The 17,097-nt window shown below is 59.2% G+C and overlaps 1 protein-coding gene across 1 annotated transcript; it reads left to right on the forward strand.

The window, feature by feature from the left end:
• Nucleotides 1–323: 323 nt before the first annotated feature.
• On the forward strand, nucleotides 324–12,815 carry WNT2B (Wnt family member 2B). Its single transcript, XM_088538927.1, has 5 exons — nucleotides 324–603; nucleotides 9,339–9,559; nucleotides 10,926–11,203; nucleotides 11,648–11,912; nucleotides 12,357–12,815. Exons 1-5 carry the CDS (start codon nucleotides 443–445, stop codon nucleotides 12,584–12,586), a joined length of 1,155 nt encoding a protein of 384 aa, XP_088395053.1. The 5' UTR covers nucleotides 324–442; the 3' UTR covers nucleotides 12,587–12,815.
• The last annotated feature ends 4,282 nt before the right edge of the window (nucleotides 12,816–17,097 follow it).

Here is a 17,097-nt window from a genome sequence, read left to right on the forward strand (position 1 = left end):
CGGTCCTGCCCGTCCCGCCGGCGGCGGCCCCGGCCCCGGCGCTGCCCGGGGCGGCAGGTGGGGGCGGCCCGGCGGGGGCAGGGGCCGCGGGGAGGGGGCTCGGGGTGGCCGGAGCGGCGGCTCCGCGCTCTGACTCTGCCCAATGAGAACCCGCAGCCGCCTCGAGCTGTCAATATTTGGCCGCGGCCCCCGCGCTCCCATCCCCAGAGCGTCCTCGCCCTGCGCGCACGCAGCGCCACGGCCCGCTCCGCTCCGCAGCCCCCGCAGCCCCGCGGAGCCCCCGCCGCTCCCCGCAACATGCGCCCCGCGGCAGCCGCCCGGACGGGGCGGGCCGAGCCGCGCCGAGCCCGCAGCCCGGAGCCGGGGCTCTGAGCGCCCCGAGGGGACCGGCGCGGCCCCCCGCGCCGCTCGTTCGTGCGCCTGGCAGCGGCCCCGCAGAGATATGCTGAGTCCAGCCCGCGAGCCTCCCGCGATTGCCTTGGCCCCCGGGCGCGCGCACTGCGGAGCCTTCGCTGGGCCGGCGGGCGCGGCCCCGCGGATTTACCTGCCCCTCGTGCTGCTCGTCCTGCTGGCGCTGCCGCCCTGCGCCGACTGCTCCTGGTGGTGAGTCCCGCGGTACCGGCACCGGCACCGGCGCGCAGAGGGGGCGATGCGCCCGACGGGCGGGCGCGGAGCGGCGGCTCTGCCTGCCCCGGCGGGCGCGGAGCTGCGACGGCTCCACGCGGCTCCACGCGGCTCCCCGGGCTCCGCGGGGCTCCCCGAGCTCCACGCGGCTCCCCGGGCTCCGCGCGGCTCCCCGGGCTCCGCGGGGCTCCCCGAGCTCTGCAGCCTCCGCAGAGGCAACGCGGGAAACCGCCGCCCGCGCCGTCAACCTGCCGCGGGGGCGGCCGCCTCCCGGTGCCGCCGCTCGGCCGCTCCGCGGGCGGCTCCGCGGGCAGCTCCGCGGGCAACTCCGCGCCGCTCCGCGGGCGCCGCTCTGCAGGAAGCTCCCGCGGGGCTCCCGCGGCCGAGCGCGGCGGGCTCGGTGACAGCCCGAGCGCTGCCGTAGGAAAGAGCGGAGGCAACAGGAACGCGCAGCCTTCTAGAAACAGTTCTCCTCCCGTGCCTCTAGGAAGAGACTGATTCACTGATGCAGAGTGAGAGGAATTAGGAAAATGGGGAATGAGGGGGTTTCCAAGTGACCCCTGTACGGCTGTAGTAGTCCAATAACATTGAGAAAAAATATGTTGGCTGCAGAAAAGTTCTCCTAAAGCCCGCTCTAGTCTTGCACAAAACACTGCTTTGAACATCAATCTCGTCAGCGTTAGCATATGGCAGCGAGTGAAGCTGAACTTAATCAAATCCCAGCCGTCCGAGCCCGAAGGAACAGCGGTGGTGCCCGGCATTCCCTAACTGCCCTGGCTACATTGCGAGGGGCTTTACGGTCATGCTGATAATGTGATTTGCGTTTGAGAGAGTATCTGACTGCAGGGCAGGCAGTGACCAGCGCGATGGTGTGAGCTCGGGTGCAGGATCCGTGGGGGAGAGGGAAGGGGAAGCTCCAGGCGGGAAGGGGCCTGGACGCAGCGTGGCTCGGAGCCCACCCGGAGCTCTGCTTGCCACGGGCAAGCAGGCCCCAGAGGTGGAATGCAGGAAGAGGAGCTGCTTCCAGAGGCAGCAGCGGCTCCTGGGCACAAAGAGAGCACAAACTCTAATCACAAGGCGCTTCCCAGCTGTAGCCGGGGGTGATCTCCCGCAGCCCATGGAGCTGAAATCACTGGTGAGAAAATGAGTCACCAGCCACAAGGATCAGGTTGATACAAGCTCTGGCCTGGCTTCCAGCCCCAAAATCTGCCCCCACCCATCAGGGCAGGCGAAGACAGGACAACATCTGCGTGGAAGGTGCAGTTACGGATATGCCAAAAGGCGAGGAAGGAAGAGTCTTGGGGTGGTGGAAAAGTTGGATTATTTTGCTTAATAACCAAGGAAGCAAGAGCAGGGGAGGCTCATGCTCTAACCAAGACTAGGCAATGGGGTAAAGTACTTGGAAAAACACCAGGACACCAAGTAGACACAGTTTCATCCACCCCTAGCTGGAATAGTTCTATTGCACACACAGATGTGGGCAGAAAAGCAAAATCTTTTGTAGGGAAAAAAAGAATCTATTTTCCTTGCTCTCATACCTGACCTCCCCACAAATAACTTCACCATGGTGCCTCCCTTGGTCCCAAACGTTATCCTTCCCCAAATCTGGAGCAAAATGGGGTACGTTTCAAGCCTCCGTGACTGTGGTTTCTCTGGAGGAGCAGGGTTAGTGCTCTCACCGCTCTGCAGTCGCAGTTTGCAGACAAACTCCCGGCTTGGCAGCGTCGTGGTCGCAGGAGAAGAAAGAGCTGGGGCAATTTCCAGGGTAATCGGGGCCGTTGCGCGCGCTGGCGCTCGGCTGGGAGCAGCCGCTCCTCTCGGCACAGCCCGGTGCTTTCAGCTATTCCCTTCGGTGCCGCCAAGCACAATTCTGAGTGTTTCCATAAAGTGGAATTGGTTCCAGTGACCTTTAAATATATATATATAAAATACATATATTTTAATTAGAATTCAAACATTTTAAAATGGAAAGTTCATGTTTTATATTTTGCTTTCTCTTTTGTAGACCAGAACATTCCTAAGAGAAACCTTCATCGAAATGAATGCTTTTCTGCTGTACATGTCAGCTCTGATAAAATAACATGTTTAGATGAAATTGGGTTTTACTGAAAATGGTTTCAACCAGCTGTGGTTTGGGAAAATGTTATTCAATGATTTACATAGGTTTCCAAACACATCTTTAGCACTACTGATATTACAGTAAATACATTTGGTGGTGCATCATCGTTCCTTATTTTTATTATTATTGCCAAATTCTTCTAGGGATTCTCACACAATAAACTTGTGGAAATAGAGGAAATGCTTCTCATTTTCAGAGTCAACTTTTAAAGTAGATTAATAGGAAAAAAAAATGGGTCAGTTCTGATCACAGTACACGGAGAGGAAATATCAACCAAATGTTTCTTCTAAACAACTGCAAATTATTAATTTTGGGTGACGTCAGGCGCAGGAGCGCCAGGGATGGGTGAGCCCTGCGGCCGGAGCGGCGGCGGGGCCGGGGCAGCCCCGCGGAGCCGGCGGCTCCGAGGGCCGAGCGGGAGGACGGCCGGGACGCCCCGCGCGCCCGGGCAGGGGAGCCGCACGCCCGGCCCCGCGGGGGCCTCCAAAATTGCTCCCAGAAGCTGTGGGACATGAGGCGAACGCTGCTGACAAACACACACCGTGCAATAAACAGGCGCGTGTGAATCAGCGAGCGGAGCTGCGGCCGGGGCGGCCGCGGGAGCCCTTGGAGCGGAGGGTTTTGCGGGGGAAGCGCCCGGGCAGGCGGGCGCCCCGCGCTCCCGCCGCAGCCCCCCGCGAGCCCCGCGCCGCAGCCTCGCCGCCCCGCTTGTTTACTGCGAACCACGGCCCTTGGAAACTGCAAATATTTAATTCCATCTGCATGGGAGCAGATGGGAGGCATCAGGCTCCTGAAGAGATAAAACAAATCCGGGGAAGGGAAACCCGGCGAGCTCGGCCGTGGCGCAGGGACAGGGCAGCGCGCGGCGCCCGGGCGTCCCGGTGACGCTGCGCTCCGCCGGCGCGGGCAGGGACGGCAGGGCGCTCCTAGGGACACGGGGCAGCGCGGGCACCGGGCACGCTCGCGCTTCGGGGAGGTGCCCACGGCCCCGTGCTGGATCCGCCTTGGGAGGAATGGGATCCATTCCCAAGGGGATCCCCAACACCAAGATCCAGCAGCAGCGCAGGGAGAGAAGGGGGTTGTCTAGAGTGCCGGGGGAGCAGGGGCTTCCAGGGCTCTTCATCCCTGGATTCGCTCTTTTGCCCGGCCCCAGCACTAAGTCTTGGTGCAGGGGCAATGACAGAGCAGCGCAAGGGGAGCTCGAGCCCGCGCACGTGTGACCGGAGGATCTAGACGAGAGAGGGGCGCAGTCAACCAGGCCCCATATCGAGGTGTGTGGGAGGGGAAATAGCATCAACAGGAATGTTTGAAACCAAGCCAAGGGAAAGACAGCTGCAGGAGAGGAACTTCACAGCGAGCGGCGTAACCCTTCGGGGTATGTGTGGGTGGCACCGGCTGCCCTCCGTGGCAGCCCCCAGGCAGCAGCAACAGCAGCGGCGCTGACAGCACCTTTGGTGACGGCACGTTTGGTGACAGCGCCGGTGACATCCACGGCCACCAGCTTGTGTTGGGTTGAACGAGACCATCTCCAAAGGGCCCGCCAGGCCTCCAGGACCGGCACTGCACCCGTGCATCCCCACGCAGGACCTCGGCTCCCGGCCCTGCTCCGCTCCCCACGGACGCTCCGGGCAGGGAGCCGGCCCCGGGGCGAAGCCGCAGGCCGCGGTGCTGCAGGGCTGCCCCGGTGCACGGCTGCTCCTGCAAAGTGCTTCGCGTGGTAATAATAGCGGGAGGTCAGTGACCGGGAAGTCTTTATCCCGGAGTGCTCCGCAGCTCCGGCGATCCAGGCAGCCCTCGCTTTGAAATGCAAGTTTTAAAGCAACATCAGGCTGATGGAAAATGAACTCTCTGGCCTTTGCAGCAGTTCTGGTGCTCGCTGGTAGGAGCACGTTGGAACAGATGGGTTCCCTCAGCCACAGCGCTCCATTATAATAATCCTAATTGTGCTTCTTAGTTCATTTTTCATTAGGGTCGTTTTTACCTATAGGGATATTTCTTAAAAAGAAACACACAAGAGCAAACTCTCTCCGGTATTTAAGGACAAAGAGCACTTTTGATGAGCAATTTGCTTTGTCCTCATGCATGACCAAAAAATTCATCAGAGAACAGTTCTCAGCTCTCGCTGCACCAGATTTTGGTCAATATTTCAGAAAGCACCAGAGAGGACCCCGTGTTTTATTCCCTCATTCTGCATCTCCTCTTGCTGTGCATGCTCCAAGGATTCCAGGCTTGGCTGCTGACTCTGCTCACAGCGCATCTTGCCGTGATGCCACAACCGCTTGTTGCCACAACCGAAGAGGGACTTTGGTTTTGGAACAACCGAAGTCCCTCTGACCAGGCAGAACAGATGGTGGCACTGTCCTGAGCACGGGCAGCACAGGGCATTTCCAAGCATTTCGAGGCATTTCAAGAACAACCCTTTCCACAGTAACCTTCTCTTCAAGCTATTCACCAAAGCAAGGAGATCACAGAGACTCCACCAGAGATTCAAAGGAACACAGTTGGAAAAACGTTGACATACAAGGGAAAAAAGAAAAGACCACAGTGCAAAGAGCGAGGGACGTGCACATTGCACAGGCTGGTAGTGGCCCAACATTATGCTATTAAAAATTATCCAAGTGAGACTAACACTCTCAGTATACAGAGTAGTGGCTCTAAGTGAGGAAATTAGGACTATTAATCATTCCAAGGCGTTAACAATTCCAGCAGGCCAGGATGGCCCTGTTCCCAGTGGGGCTTAATAAAATACTCAGGGTTTATAATAATAAAATAATATCTCAAATGTCCATAGCACCTTGCAACCCAAAGCGCTTTGCAATTTGCTATAAATTCTCTACCCACAGCCATGGGGAACAGAGGAAGGGAAGTGCAGTATCCTTGGAAGTATGCAAGGAACTCGAGGAGGTAAAGTGTTGTCAGGCTCCTCGGAATTTGCTCTCTTTATCAAAGAGGCAGAAATGATGGATTTGATCCTATCTAAAGGATGTGTCTCCAAGAGTTGCCATGGGCTCTCCAGTCTTCCACCAAGAAGATTTCCTGGGGAGGAAAGGGAAAAGCAGCCAGTGCAGCTTGGCCCCCAGGTTGATCCTTTGGGATAATCAGATGAGCCGTGAGAGCAATGGAGGAGTGAGTTCCCCCGGGATCCGGACTCCTGCAGTGTCTCCTGCCCCAGAACAGCCAGGCCAAGCTCTTGTCTCAGCTCTGCTCCTGCAGGATGAGGAGTAAAGCTGCTCTGGGCACAAGTCCTCAGCCTAGGGCCAGGATGGGCAAGAAGCTCCTGCGAGGAGACGGGGACGTGTGGGGAGCGTCCCCAGGGCAGCCGGCGTCAGTACACGGGTCCCCAGCATCGGGGCTACTCACGGCACCGCGACGGGGCTGTCCTTGCGTCACGGCGCTGCCGGAACGGATCCCACTGCGGGTGCAGGACAGGAGCCGCGGGATGCTCAGAGCGCACCCGGCTGCACAGAGCGCCCGAGGAGCTCCCAGGGCCGCGCGGGGCCGAGGGCAGGTCCCGGAGCGGCCCAGCTGCGCGCGGGCTCCGCGTTTCGCATTTCTTCCAAATGATGCTGACGTTATTTGCCCGAGTAATAATAGGCAGGAGAGCTAGATGTGACAGGCGTCCGCAGCCATCACAGGGATCAAGTTCAGGGGCCGCGTGCCACGTGGCAGAGCTAAACCTCGGCCGCCCGCATTGCTCCGAGGGCAGGATCCGGCCGCGCTCAGCCCGGCAGTGCCGGGTGCCCCCGGCGCGCAGGGACCAGCCGCACGGGAACGCTGGTCCGAGCGGGTCCCTGCTCCCTGCACAAATTCAGCCTAGGATATTGACTTTAAATGAAGTCTGACTGTGCAATCCAATTTAAAACTGTGCCTTTGCTGCACCGGTGCAAGCCTGGTTTGTGTTCTGCAGGAGCATCCAACTTTCCAACAGTTCTTTTAGCTCTGAAGCAAGGTTTGTCTCAGAGAGAGAGACCCTTTTGAATTCAAGTAATGCTCAAGTATTTTGTTTCAATGCCATAAAAAATGATGTAAAATGAAATATGAGATACCACAGTTCATCTAACATAGGGATATAATCAAGAATTGGTTTATAATGTCAATGTACTTCTGAACAACACCTTGGTGTTGTGGTGAAGAAGTTACAACCTCGGCAAGTTCCGGTGCCCCTGAAATTTACTCTTTCCCATGAAATATTTTCATTCTTTCCAGAATCCCTTCTCTCTCAGATACATGTAGAGAAGGGTCATTTTACTGCCACTGCCTGTTTGGGGACAGGAGGGCTGTCCTCACACAGGAAGGGGTTCATCTGATAACGTTATAGGAGTAAAACAAAATTTCTACCAACAGCTCCAAATAGCAAAACTCCACAGGTGCCCCAGGTCTACATTGCAGGGGGCTGCTTATTTTTAAGAAAACCCAAACCAAGTTCCCCTTTCCATCACTCACAGCCTCGTCCTGCTCTGCTCCCCAGCTTCGCCCTCCTCTCGGTGCTGCTGGAAAGAGCAAAAGGAGACGTGAAAACCTCAAGTCCCCAAGGTTTAGAGCCAGGTTAGACTTAGAGGAGGGCAGAGACACGACACAGGCCACGGCGTCCCGCAGAGCGCCCGGGGACCCGCTCTCGGGGAGGAGCGGGAGCCAAGCGCGGCCGCGAGCATCGGAACAGGGTTAAAACCAGGCGCACGCTGCCAAGCAAATAGATGCGTCTGCCTCTGATTTGCATGTTTATCTTAGAAGCAATTTAGGTTTCTCCTTGTTTACAAGAGTAGAAGTCAGCAGACTCTTAGAACAAGAAAAACAACTGGGAGCAGCATGTGACGGCTCTCTCCTGTTCCCCACGCGCTGGGGCGGGCGGCGAGGAGCCCCGCTCGGCTGCGGATCTGCTCACGGGACAGGGAGAGCCGGGAGCCGGGAGCGCGTCGCCGCCTGCACCGGGGCCCGCGAGCGCTTCCCTCCTAACCCGGGGCTGCGGGATGCTGCAGGCCGCTCCTTGCGGGAAGGCGAGGAGGAGGAGGAGGAGGAGGAGGAGGAGGAAGGCAGGTGCCCAGAACCGCGAGTCCTGCGGCGCTCCGCAGGGTCCGCAGCCCCCGGCTTCTCCCGGTGGTGCTGGAAGGAGCCGGCGCGTAAAGGCCGCCCGGGCCCCGCAGCACCGCGCGGGACCAGCCTGCCCTGCGCCCGCCCGCGGAGGCTTCTCCTCACGGAGAGCCCAAGGGAAAACGATCAGGAATTTGGAAGGGATTTTCTGTTCCCAGGGGTAAAGCATTTCGCTCAGGTTCACCACCGTCAACACAACCTCATTTTTAAAAAAATGAAGCAGGCTGTTCTGATAAGCAGATTAGGGATTTCTTCAGAACATTCATTATCCATTTCAGCATTTATAGATATCATCAATTTTTGGAAATATAATGGGAAGGAAGATTTGAATCAATCCAAAACAAATGTTTGGTTTTATTCTCCCTCCCAAAACTCTGCTGGGCAGGAAATTTTCAGTTGTTCCCCATCTGGCTCCACTGCAGCGTAATGGAGAAATTCTTGTGAAATGGAGGGGCAGCTCTTGCCTGCATGACTGCAGGCTTCCCAGGACAAAGGAGGAGCTTTTCCCCTTTTTGTGCCACCTTCCAATGCCAGAGGAGTCCCAGGACACGTTTCTGAGTTTAATCCAGGCTGGGGCCCATGGGAACCGTCGGACACAAACGCCTTTTGCTCACGGACGCGGTTGCTCCTCTCCAGGTCTCCCTCGGCGATGCCGAGCGCGGACGGGGACCGAGGGCCGCGCGGGGCCTCGCGGCGCCCGGAGCGGCGGCTCCGCTCGTCGGGAGCTGCCGGCCCTCCCGCGCGGTGGAAGCGACGCCTGCGAAGAGGACGCGCCGCCGCGGGCGTCCTGGCGCGCGGAGCCCGTTTGTCATCCTCCGCTCCAGCCCGAGATGACCTTGTGCTTCTGCCAGGGTCTAAACAATTTTGTTTTTTAAAAAAAGAGGAAAAAACGATCCCATCACTGCCTGCGTTTGCAGAGCTTTCCTAGGTCTGTGAGCTAACGCAGGGTCTGATGGAAGTGATAGAGCATGGCCAGAGACACGATGAAATATTGCCCCAGTTTATTGCTTTTTGTTACTATTGAAGGGAGGGTCTTAGTTCCAAGCTGGGGGTTTGAAAAACTTGATTCCCACCCAAACCTCTTCCCTCCCAGCCAGGATTGCAGCTCCGCGGCATGTGGCAAAACCGCTCTCCAGCACAAAGAATCCGCATCCCGGCTGGGGTAAACAAGGGACGAGGCGAGCTGGAACAGACACGGAAAATTCCACCCTCGTCCCCATTGTTGGCGCCGCTTTAAAGGCGTCAGGACAGAAGGACGGGGATCCCTGGGATGGGAGGAGTGGGATCCCCCGGGGCCCAGGCGGCACCGGCCCCTTCGCGCATCGCCCGCTCGATGGCGGCGGCCCCGGAGCAGCGGGATGCGCGCGGAGGAGGGATGTCCCGGAGCTGCGGGATGCGCGCGGAGGAGGGATGTCCCGGAGCAGCGGCACAGCTGGAGAGGGAAGGGGACGAGGGAGCCCCGACTCACCGCGGCAGCCGCCCGCGCTGACGCCCGTGTCCGCTGCAGGTACATCGGGGCGCTGGGCGCCAGGGTGATCTGCGACAACATCCCCGGGCTGGTGAACAAGCAGCGGCAGCTGTGCCAGCGCTACCCCGACATCATGCAGTCCGTGGGCGAGGGCGCCAAGGAGTGGATCCGCGAGTGCCAGCACCAGTTCCGGCACCACCGCTGGAACTGCAGCACGCTGGACCGCGACCACACCGTCTTCGGCAGGGTCATGCTGCGAAGTAGGTGCCCGCGCGGCTGGGGGGAGAGGGGGCTCATGCGGGGCTCGCTTTGCAGAACTGGCTTGAAAAATAACAACAGAAAGGGGATAAAGGTGCTCCCGCCAGCACCTCCTCACAAAATACCCCTGTTCCCTGAAATCACGTTTTGATGGGAAAATGCTGCAGCTGCACTCAGAAACCTGGGCACACAGATAAAGCCGTGTTCTTCCTGGGGCAAGGAAGACGTTTTGCAGTAGAAAATAAGAAATCAGACCCAGGAACAGCAGCGTGCAACACCCAGGGGGGAGCGAGTCACTCCCTCTAGATTTACGAGAAGCTCCGCATCCAAATTCCTCTGCATCCCTGAGTCAGCAAGTGCATGGAGGTGAGGCGGGAGCGGGGGATCCGCATGGAGAGGAGCTCTGGCTGGAGACATGGAGGTTTCTCCACCAAGGAGGCAGCGGGGATCGAAGACGGGAAGGTCCCGCAGAGCCGCTGCAAAGGGGACAGGGACCCGCGGGGTCCTGCGCCGGCCCCTGCCAGCGCTCGGTGCCCCAGAGCCTGCAGGGCCCCGGGCACCGCGTGCTCGCGCACAGGGATGCACCTCGTGCAAAGGGGCCGGGCGGCTGCGTCCGCGCGGGAAGCTCTGCCCTTCCTAACGGCGACGGGGACGGGAAAGGGCAGCGCCGCACGGAGACTGCACCGGGCGGGAGAAGGGAAGGAGGAGACACCTCCGCAGAACAGGCCTATATGTAAACAGTAATGGGATATATAAATATTTGGAGAGCAGCGCTGGCCAGGAATCAGCGGCTCACGTGGGAAGGCGCCGTTCCCTCGCATGGCAAGGGCGAGCGCGGGGCTCGCGCCGGCCGCGGGCTCCGCTGGGACCCCCATCCTGTCCCAGGACTGGGAATCGTGAGCTCCTTGCCCCACCGCATCCCGCGCGGCAGAGAGCTCTGCTCCCTTTGAAGTTGCTTTCAAAGGCTCTCAGAACAAGGACGAACATGGTTTTGATTTGCAGCTTCTTTCACAGCATTTCAAAACCAGCTGTGGGTTCAAATCAGAGCCATAAAACACCAGGCGGCACCCGGCGCTGCCGGGACCTCCCGGTGCTGCCCACAGGGCAAAGCTGTCCCGGCCGCCCGCAGCCCGGGATCGCACCCGCGCCGGGCAGGAACGGCCCCGGCAGCCCCGCAGGGACCGGCCCGGATCCCGCTCCTGTGCCGGGGCATCCCGAGCCGGGGTATCCGTAGCCGGGGCATCCCACCTCATCCCAGCGCAGCCCCAGCCCTCGCCCGGGAGGTGGGAGCAGGGAAGGACCCTGTGTCCTGGTGCCGGGGCCACCCGTTCCTCCGGGCGCTCACGGCCCTCCTCCTGCCCGCGACAGGCAGCAGGGAGGCCGCCTTCGTCTACGCCATCTCCTCGGCCGGGGTGGTCTACGCCATCACGCGCGCCTGCAGCCAGGGCGAGCTCAAGGCGTGCGGCTGCGACCCGCTCAAGAGGGGCCGCGCCAAGGACGAGCGCGGGGAGTTCGACTGGGGCGGCTGCAGCGACAACATCAACTACGGCATCAGGTTCGCCAAAGCCTTCGTGGACGCCAAGGAGAAGAGGGTGAAGGACGCGCGGGCGCTGATGAACCTGCACAACAACCGCTGCGGCAGGATGGTGAGTGACCCCGCGAGAGACCCGCGCGGCCGGGGCGGCTGCTCCCTGCCCGTGGGCCGGCCGAGCCCGGAGCTCCCCGCGCAGCCGGGATGTGGCCAGGACACGGCCGGGACGCGGCGCTGCCCGGGCTCACAGGGAGGGAGGCCGCTTTCCCCGGCGCAGCCTCCTCGCGCTGCCCCCGTCCGGAGGCCGCTTTCCCCGGCACGGCCTCCTTGCGCTGCTCCTTCCTCCGGGCACCAGGGCAGGGCAAACCCTGCTCTATGCAGGACGAGCCGCCCCGTTCCCGTCTCACGTGCAGGGCCCTTCCAACGGGCAGCGCGCCCAGACCCCTGGGCAGCCCTTGCCAACAGGGAGAAGGGCCCCGCGCCACCACAAGGTCCAACCTGCTCCGCCAAGGACGCGCGGGCCACGGCCTCCCCTTCCTCTGCTCCTCTCTGCCCACAGGCCGTCAAGCGCTTCCTGAAGCTGGAGTGCAAGTGCCACGGCGTGAGCGGCTCCTGCACGCTAAGGACTTGTTGGCTGGCCATGTCGGACTTCCGCAAAACGGGGGACCACCTGCGGAAGAAGTACAACGGGGCCATCCAAGTGACGATGAACCAGGACGGCACCGGCTTCACCCTGGCCAACAAGAACTTCAGGAAGCCCACGAAAACGGACCTGGTGTATTTTGAGAACTCACCCGATTACTGCGTGATGGACAAGTCAGCAGGTAAAAAAAAAAAGTAACCATTAATAGCATTAAAGCAGGGAAGTGCCCTCAGCAGCTCCAGAAAGCTGCTGCTGCCCCTGTGCTCACTGCCCTGAGCCACGTTCCCAAGCCAGCCCCTGGAGCAGGACGAGCCGGTGGCTCCCGCTCCGAACGCCGCGGGCAGCCGGGGAAGCCGCCGTCCTCGCTACGGGCTCCCTGGGGAAGACTAATGGTGTTTGCAGCACTGGAGCAGCCAGGAGGTCGCGTGCTCTGAGCTGCTAATTTGCTAATTGAGTCATTAGCTGCAGCCCGGGCTCTGGCAGCAGGAACACCTGCATTTACCCACCTGTAAAACTGTCACAGCTGGGGTCAGTGCCCAGCACACCCCCTGCAAACCACACGTGGGGGCTGGAGCAGGAGCAGATGGGGAAGAAGAGCCTAATCCCCCTGCGTTCCTCCCTGCAGGCTCCCTGGGGACAGCGGGACGCGTGTGCAACAAGATGTCCCGCGGCACGGACGGCTGCGAGGTGATGTGCTGCGGGCGGGGGTACGACACCACGCGTGTCACCCGCGTCACCAAGTGCGAGTGCAAGTTCCACTGGTGCTGCGCCGTGCGCTGCAAGGAGTGCGAGGACACTGTGGACGTGCACACGTGCAAGGCGCCCAAGCGGGCCGAGTGGTTGGACCAGACCTGAGCGCGCGGGAGCAGCGCAGGGAAGCACCGGCTGCAACCCCGGCACCTTTGGGAGACCTGCGACCGCAGGCCATGGCAATCTGGGAGTTGTAGCTCAACTGCATGGCTTTTATTTAATTAATTCTGCAAAGCACTAAAGAAAGGACTACGTTTCCCAGGAGGTACCGGAGACCCTTCTATTTGCGCAGCAAAACTAATCTCTGACCTAGGAGGAGTCTGCAATCCTTGCTTAAACCGTGGAACTGCGGCTGCCCGTCGTTCAGCAGGCCAAGGGACGAGCGGCCCCGGAGCGCAGCGCCCGGGGGACAAACCCTGCACCTCCCCGAGAACTTGTTGCAGTCAAGTTTCACCAGCGCAAACTATAGCTCCAAATAAGAAACTCTTGCAGGAAGCACTCTTGCTTTTACCTTTTTGCGAGGCCAGGAGGAGGGTGTTGCAGGTTCTTACCCACGTCCGATGATCTTGATGTTCTCCGGAGCAGAGTGGCATCCGACAGCAGCCGAACCGGAGCGGCATCCGCGCGGGAGCTTCTCCTCGCTCCCCAGCGATGGTGACGGTGGTGCTGGAAACGGTCGTCACAAACCCGGATCCCTGCAGAAGGACAAGGGCTTTCCGTGTCCTCACGGTAACCAGAGGGGTAGAGAGAGCAAAGCCTGTGAGCTGACTGGTAGGTTTGGAAGTCAATGGATGCAACAGTGTCTCTCTGTAAAACTCACTTGTATGTTGTGTATACTGCTTATTATTTTAAGACAGAATTCATTATAAACCTATATCAGAAAATGATGTCCTTTGGTTTTTGAGTTGCTGTGTATCCAGCTGTGCAGAGAATCCTCCATCCACAGCTCTTCATCCTGCCCTCCCGCCCCCGGGCTCTGCCCTTAGGCACAGACCTCCCCACCCCGTGAATCGGGCATTTTTCCTCACAAAACGGAGTCACTTGAGACCTATGGAGACCCTCCACAGGACCAGGACATCCCAGGCCACCTAGTGCAGGGTCAAGCAGGAGATCCCAGATGATTCCCTGGCTTCCCCATGGGGTGGGGAATCCTTAACAGCTCCCAGCTCCAAGGGGAGCGCTCAGAGGGGCAGGAGCCAGGAGCTGCTGGGATGTGCGGTGGGGATTGACCCTTCACAGCTCTAGGGATGCCCTCAACTCCTTCTCCTTGCTTGTTTGGGCGAGCGCTGATGACAGAGATGCTTAATATAGTTTAAGGATGCTTTATAGAGACTCATTAAAAAGTATCAATCCACACAGACTTACTTGGTACAACTCTCATTTGTACACTAAATTATCCAAAAAGAAATTTACCTAAATCATTGGATTTTCTGAGCACATGCTGAAGCTTGAGAAGTGTAACACCCTCTGGCAGGCACCAGGGCTCTATTCACAGCCTGCAGGACTCATCACCGCAGTTCTGCGGTGAGTAACCGCGTGGCCGAGAGCTGCTCCCCTCTCACCCCGGTTTGATAAATGCTCCGGAGGCAGAAGTGGCGTCAGACGGAGCCGGGCAGGGGACGGCCCTGGGGCTCGGGGGGACCTTCGGAGCCGCAGGGCAGGACTGAACCGAGGGGATTATTCCTAACCCACCTGCTCCGAGCAAAGCGCCACCGCTGAGACAGCTTCACCCGATGGCCCTGGGAAATATGAGGCTCATGAGGCGAGAGAAAACTGCTTTGACAGGAAGTGCTCGAAGAATCTCAGCCGCGGCCTCGGGGCAATCGCGGCGCAGGCAGCTCCGGAGACGCTTCTCTGGGAAAGCAGCATCCGCCAGTTCTGCTGGACCACGGACAAGTTACCGGGAGAAACATTAACAGAACCACACGCGAAGGGCGGCAGCGACCCAGAACGCCGGGAACCCGACAGCAGCGCTGCAGCCCTCGGAGCGGAGCCGTCCGGGGAGCAGAGGCCGTGCAGGAAACTCCCGATCTGTGCAGCTCTTAAACCCCTTTGCTCCACGCTTTGCGCTGCGCTTTCCAGGCCCGTCACCTGCCTCCTGCATATCGGGTCCAAGGACACTGCACCTGGGCTTTGGGAATGGCCCGAAGAAGTCGGCTCCTACCTCCTATTTCACAGAATTAAACCAGAAACGTCTCTGCTGAACTCGGTGCGGATTAGGCCCAAGAGGGCTCAGCTGCACCTTTCCCCCTCTCACTGCTCGTGCAGAACTCGCAGCCAAGCTCACGCTTGTCCTGGAGGCTCCCGGGCGTCACCCCAGGCCCTTCAGAGCCCTCTGAACTCCAAGGACGGGCGGTTTGGACAGGGGTTTGTTCTGCTGCCGGCTGCAGGGATGCCACGGGTGAAGGCAGGAGGTTCGGGGCACGTCGAGCCCACTGCAGCCAACGCCGTCCGATCCACGCTCGTACAACTTCATCACTGCTCCACTTACCATCCAGTTCAGATGGCCTTAAAAAAAGTGCTGCCCCCTTTGCAATCAATCCAAGCGTCTCCTCTGTCCTTTCCCTGGAGCAACACATGCGCCACAGGCTGTGAAGGACCCTGTGCCACGAGACCCAAGGGTCAGCCCTTGGTAAACGCTGCTTTCGCTCCAGAGCACTTGTGGGAGCTCTATTCCAACAGAAATGCGGGTTCTTAGTGGATTTGTGGACCCACCTGACAAACAACAGCTTAATCATTGGCTCCTGCTGGGGTCCCACAATATTTCTTCTGCTTGAATGCTGCTGTTCAGCATTGCACAACACGGAGCAAGACATCCTGAGGACGGATGGTCTCGGGTTTATTGCCTTCCCCCTTGTTGGCTGCAAACTCTATCATCAAATATTAAAGCTAGATGCCTTTATCACTTTATAGCTGAGAAGGCAACACGCCAGCTCCACCAGTTTTCACAGACAGGACTAAATTCAGTACTTCACAGCAATGAGTTTCAAGAACAAACACTGCAAAGCAGGTACGAGTATCAGCATCAGCCGTGGATGCAGCGCGGTCAGTCTGAGTCCACCAGGTGCACCACGTGAGACAGGTTTTCCTGCAAGAGACTTCAGCAGGGAACATGGGAGATGGAGGGGAGAGGGGGAGCATTCCCCGTCTGAAAGCAAAGGGGCATCGCGCAGGAGCCGCGCCAGGGCGCAGGGAGCTCCGCGCGGCCGATCCCGCTCCGCCAACACCAGCCCTCGGGGCTGCCGGGGACGCAGCGGGCGGAGGGGACGGCAGCGCCCGGCACGTCACCTCCTTCCCCGTCCCGCACTCCTGCAGCCGCAGGGAGTTTCCACGCTCGACCCCTCCTGCAGGTGCCTTGCTGACAGGTACCTTGTTCCTCCCTCACCGAGGAGCCAAGGGCAGAAACACAAACCCTGCAACGTGCCCGCTGGCTGCAGCAGCCTTCGCTGCTCGGGTGGGAGGATGTTCGCTCACAGGCTCCGTGACGTCCAGGCTGTTGCATGTTGTCTAACAAATGAGGCCTTCAGCGCAGTCGCTTTCGGAAAACAGATGTTTTCCATCTTTAAAAGTTTATGAAGGCTGGAGTGTTGTCAGGGAATACTCGGCTCCACTCACATGCCCCTCTTAAGTAATTTGCCTGAAGTGTATGGGCAACCTTTCGTGGAGGATCATGTTCTAATTATCCTGCAGTCAAAAGCATGCCTGAACCCAGGGACAAGGAGCAGAATTAACTGCTTAATGAGTTTCTGAGCAACTTACCTCCCCCGAGAACGCTGGACAGGACACACAGGAAGACAGAGAAGACGCAGGAACCGCCGGATGCAAACCCATCTCAGAGCACTAAATCACACGCGAGTGCCTGAGGCCGGGGTGACAGCAGACGCTGCTCCTAGGTGCAGGTACCAACAGGGAGGTTAATTCTGTGGCCTACAGCAATCCAGAGCGCACAGTGCTCGTCCTAGAGCCTCCTCGCTAGCACAGACCCTTCCCGCTCGCCCTCGCGCCTCAGCTACGCAGCAGGCTCCAATAGGTGCCCTTGGCTACCGGCCGTTTTCCCTAGCGAGGCCACGTTCCACGGGGGTTATCCCAATAACCGCCCTCTTCCCGCAGCGCGTCCAGACCCCGGGGACGGGTTTATTGGGGTATTTCTGCTAACACGAGTCACGGCGAGGCAGGGCAGGGGAACGCAGGTCGCACACCCCGTCACACCGTTATAACTGATGACACAGCCGGAACACCAAGGAAATCAAGAGGCTTCTTAGGAGCAGGGTTTGAGTTGATGAGGCCAAGGTACAATTGCAGCAGTGAACGTATCTAGAGTAAAAAGTGTAACTGGCCAGAAATAACCAAAGCAAGATCATTCCCCACGGAGAACTGCGTGCATCTCCACGGAAGCAGCCTCACTGACACCAACACAGGTGTGTTACGCAGCATTCCCCAAGAAGAGGACTTGCCAAAGGGTCTAATGACAAGCAAGACGCACCAAGGAAAGCTGGGCAAGGACAGTTCCTCGCCTGTCAGCCCCATCCCCAATCACAGTGCTCAGGGCCGGGGCTTGCAGACCGTGCCTCAATCACGAGGCTCAAGAAAGGGAGTCAATAGCCAGGAGGCCACAA

The sequence above is a fragment of the Tinamus guttatus genome, unplaced genomic scaffold, assembly GCF_059628265.1.
Source record: "Tinamus guttatus ecotype Peru unplaced genomic scaffold, ASM5962826v1 Tinamus_guttatus_pri_ptg001272l, whole genome shotgun sequence".
Lineage (NCBI taxonomy): Eukaryota > Metazoa > Chordata > Aves > Tinamiformes > Tinamidae > Tinamus > Tinamus guttatus.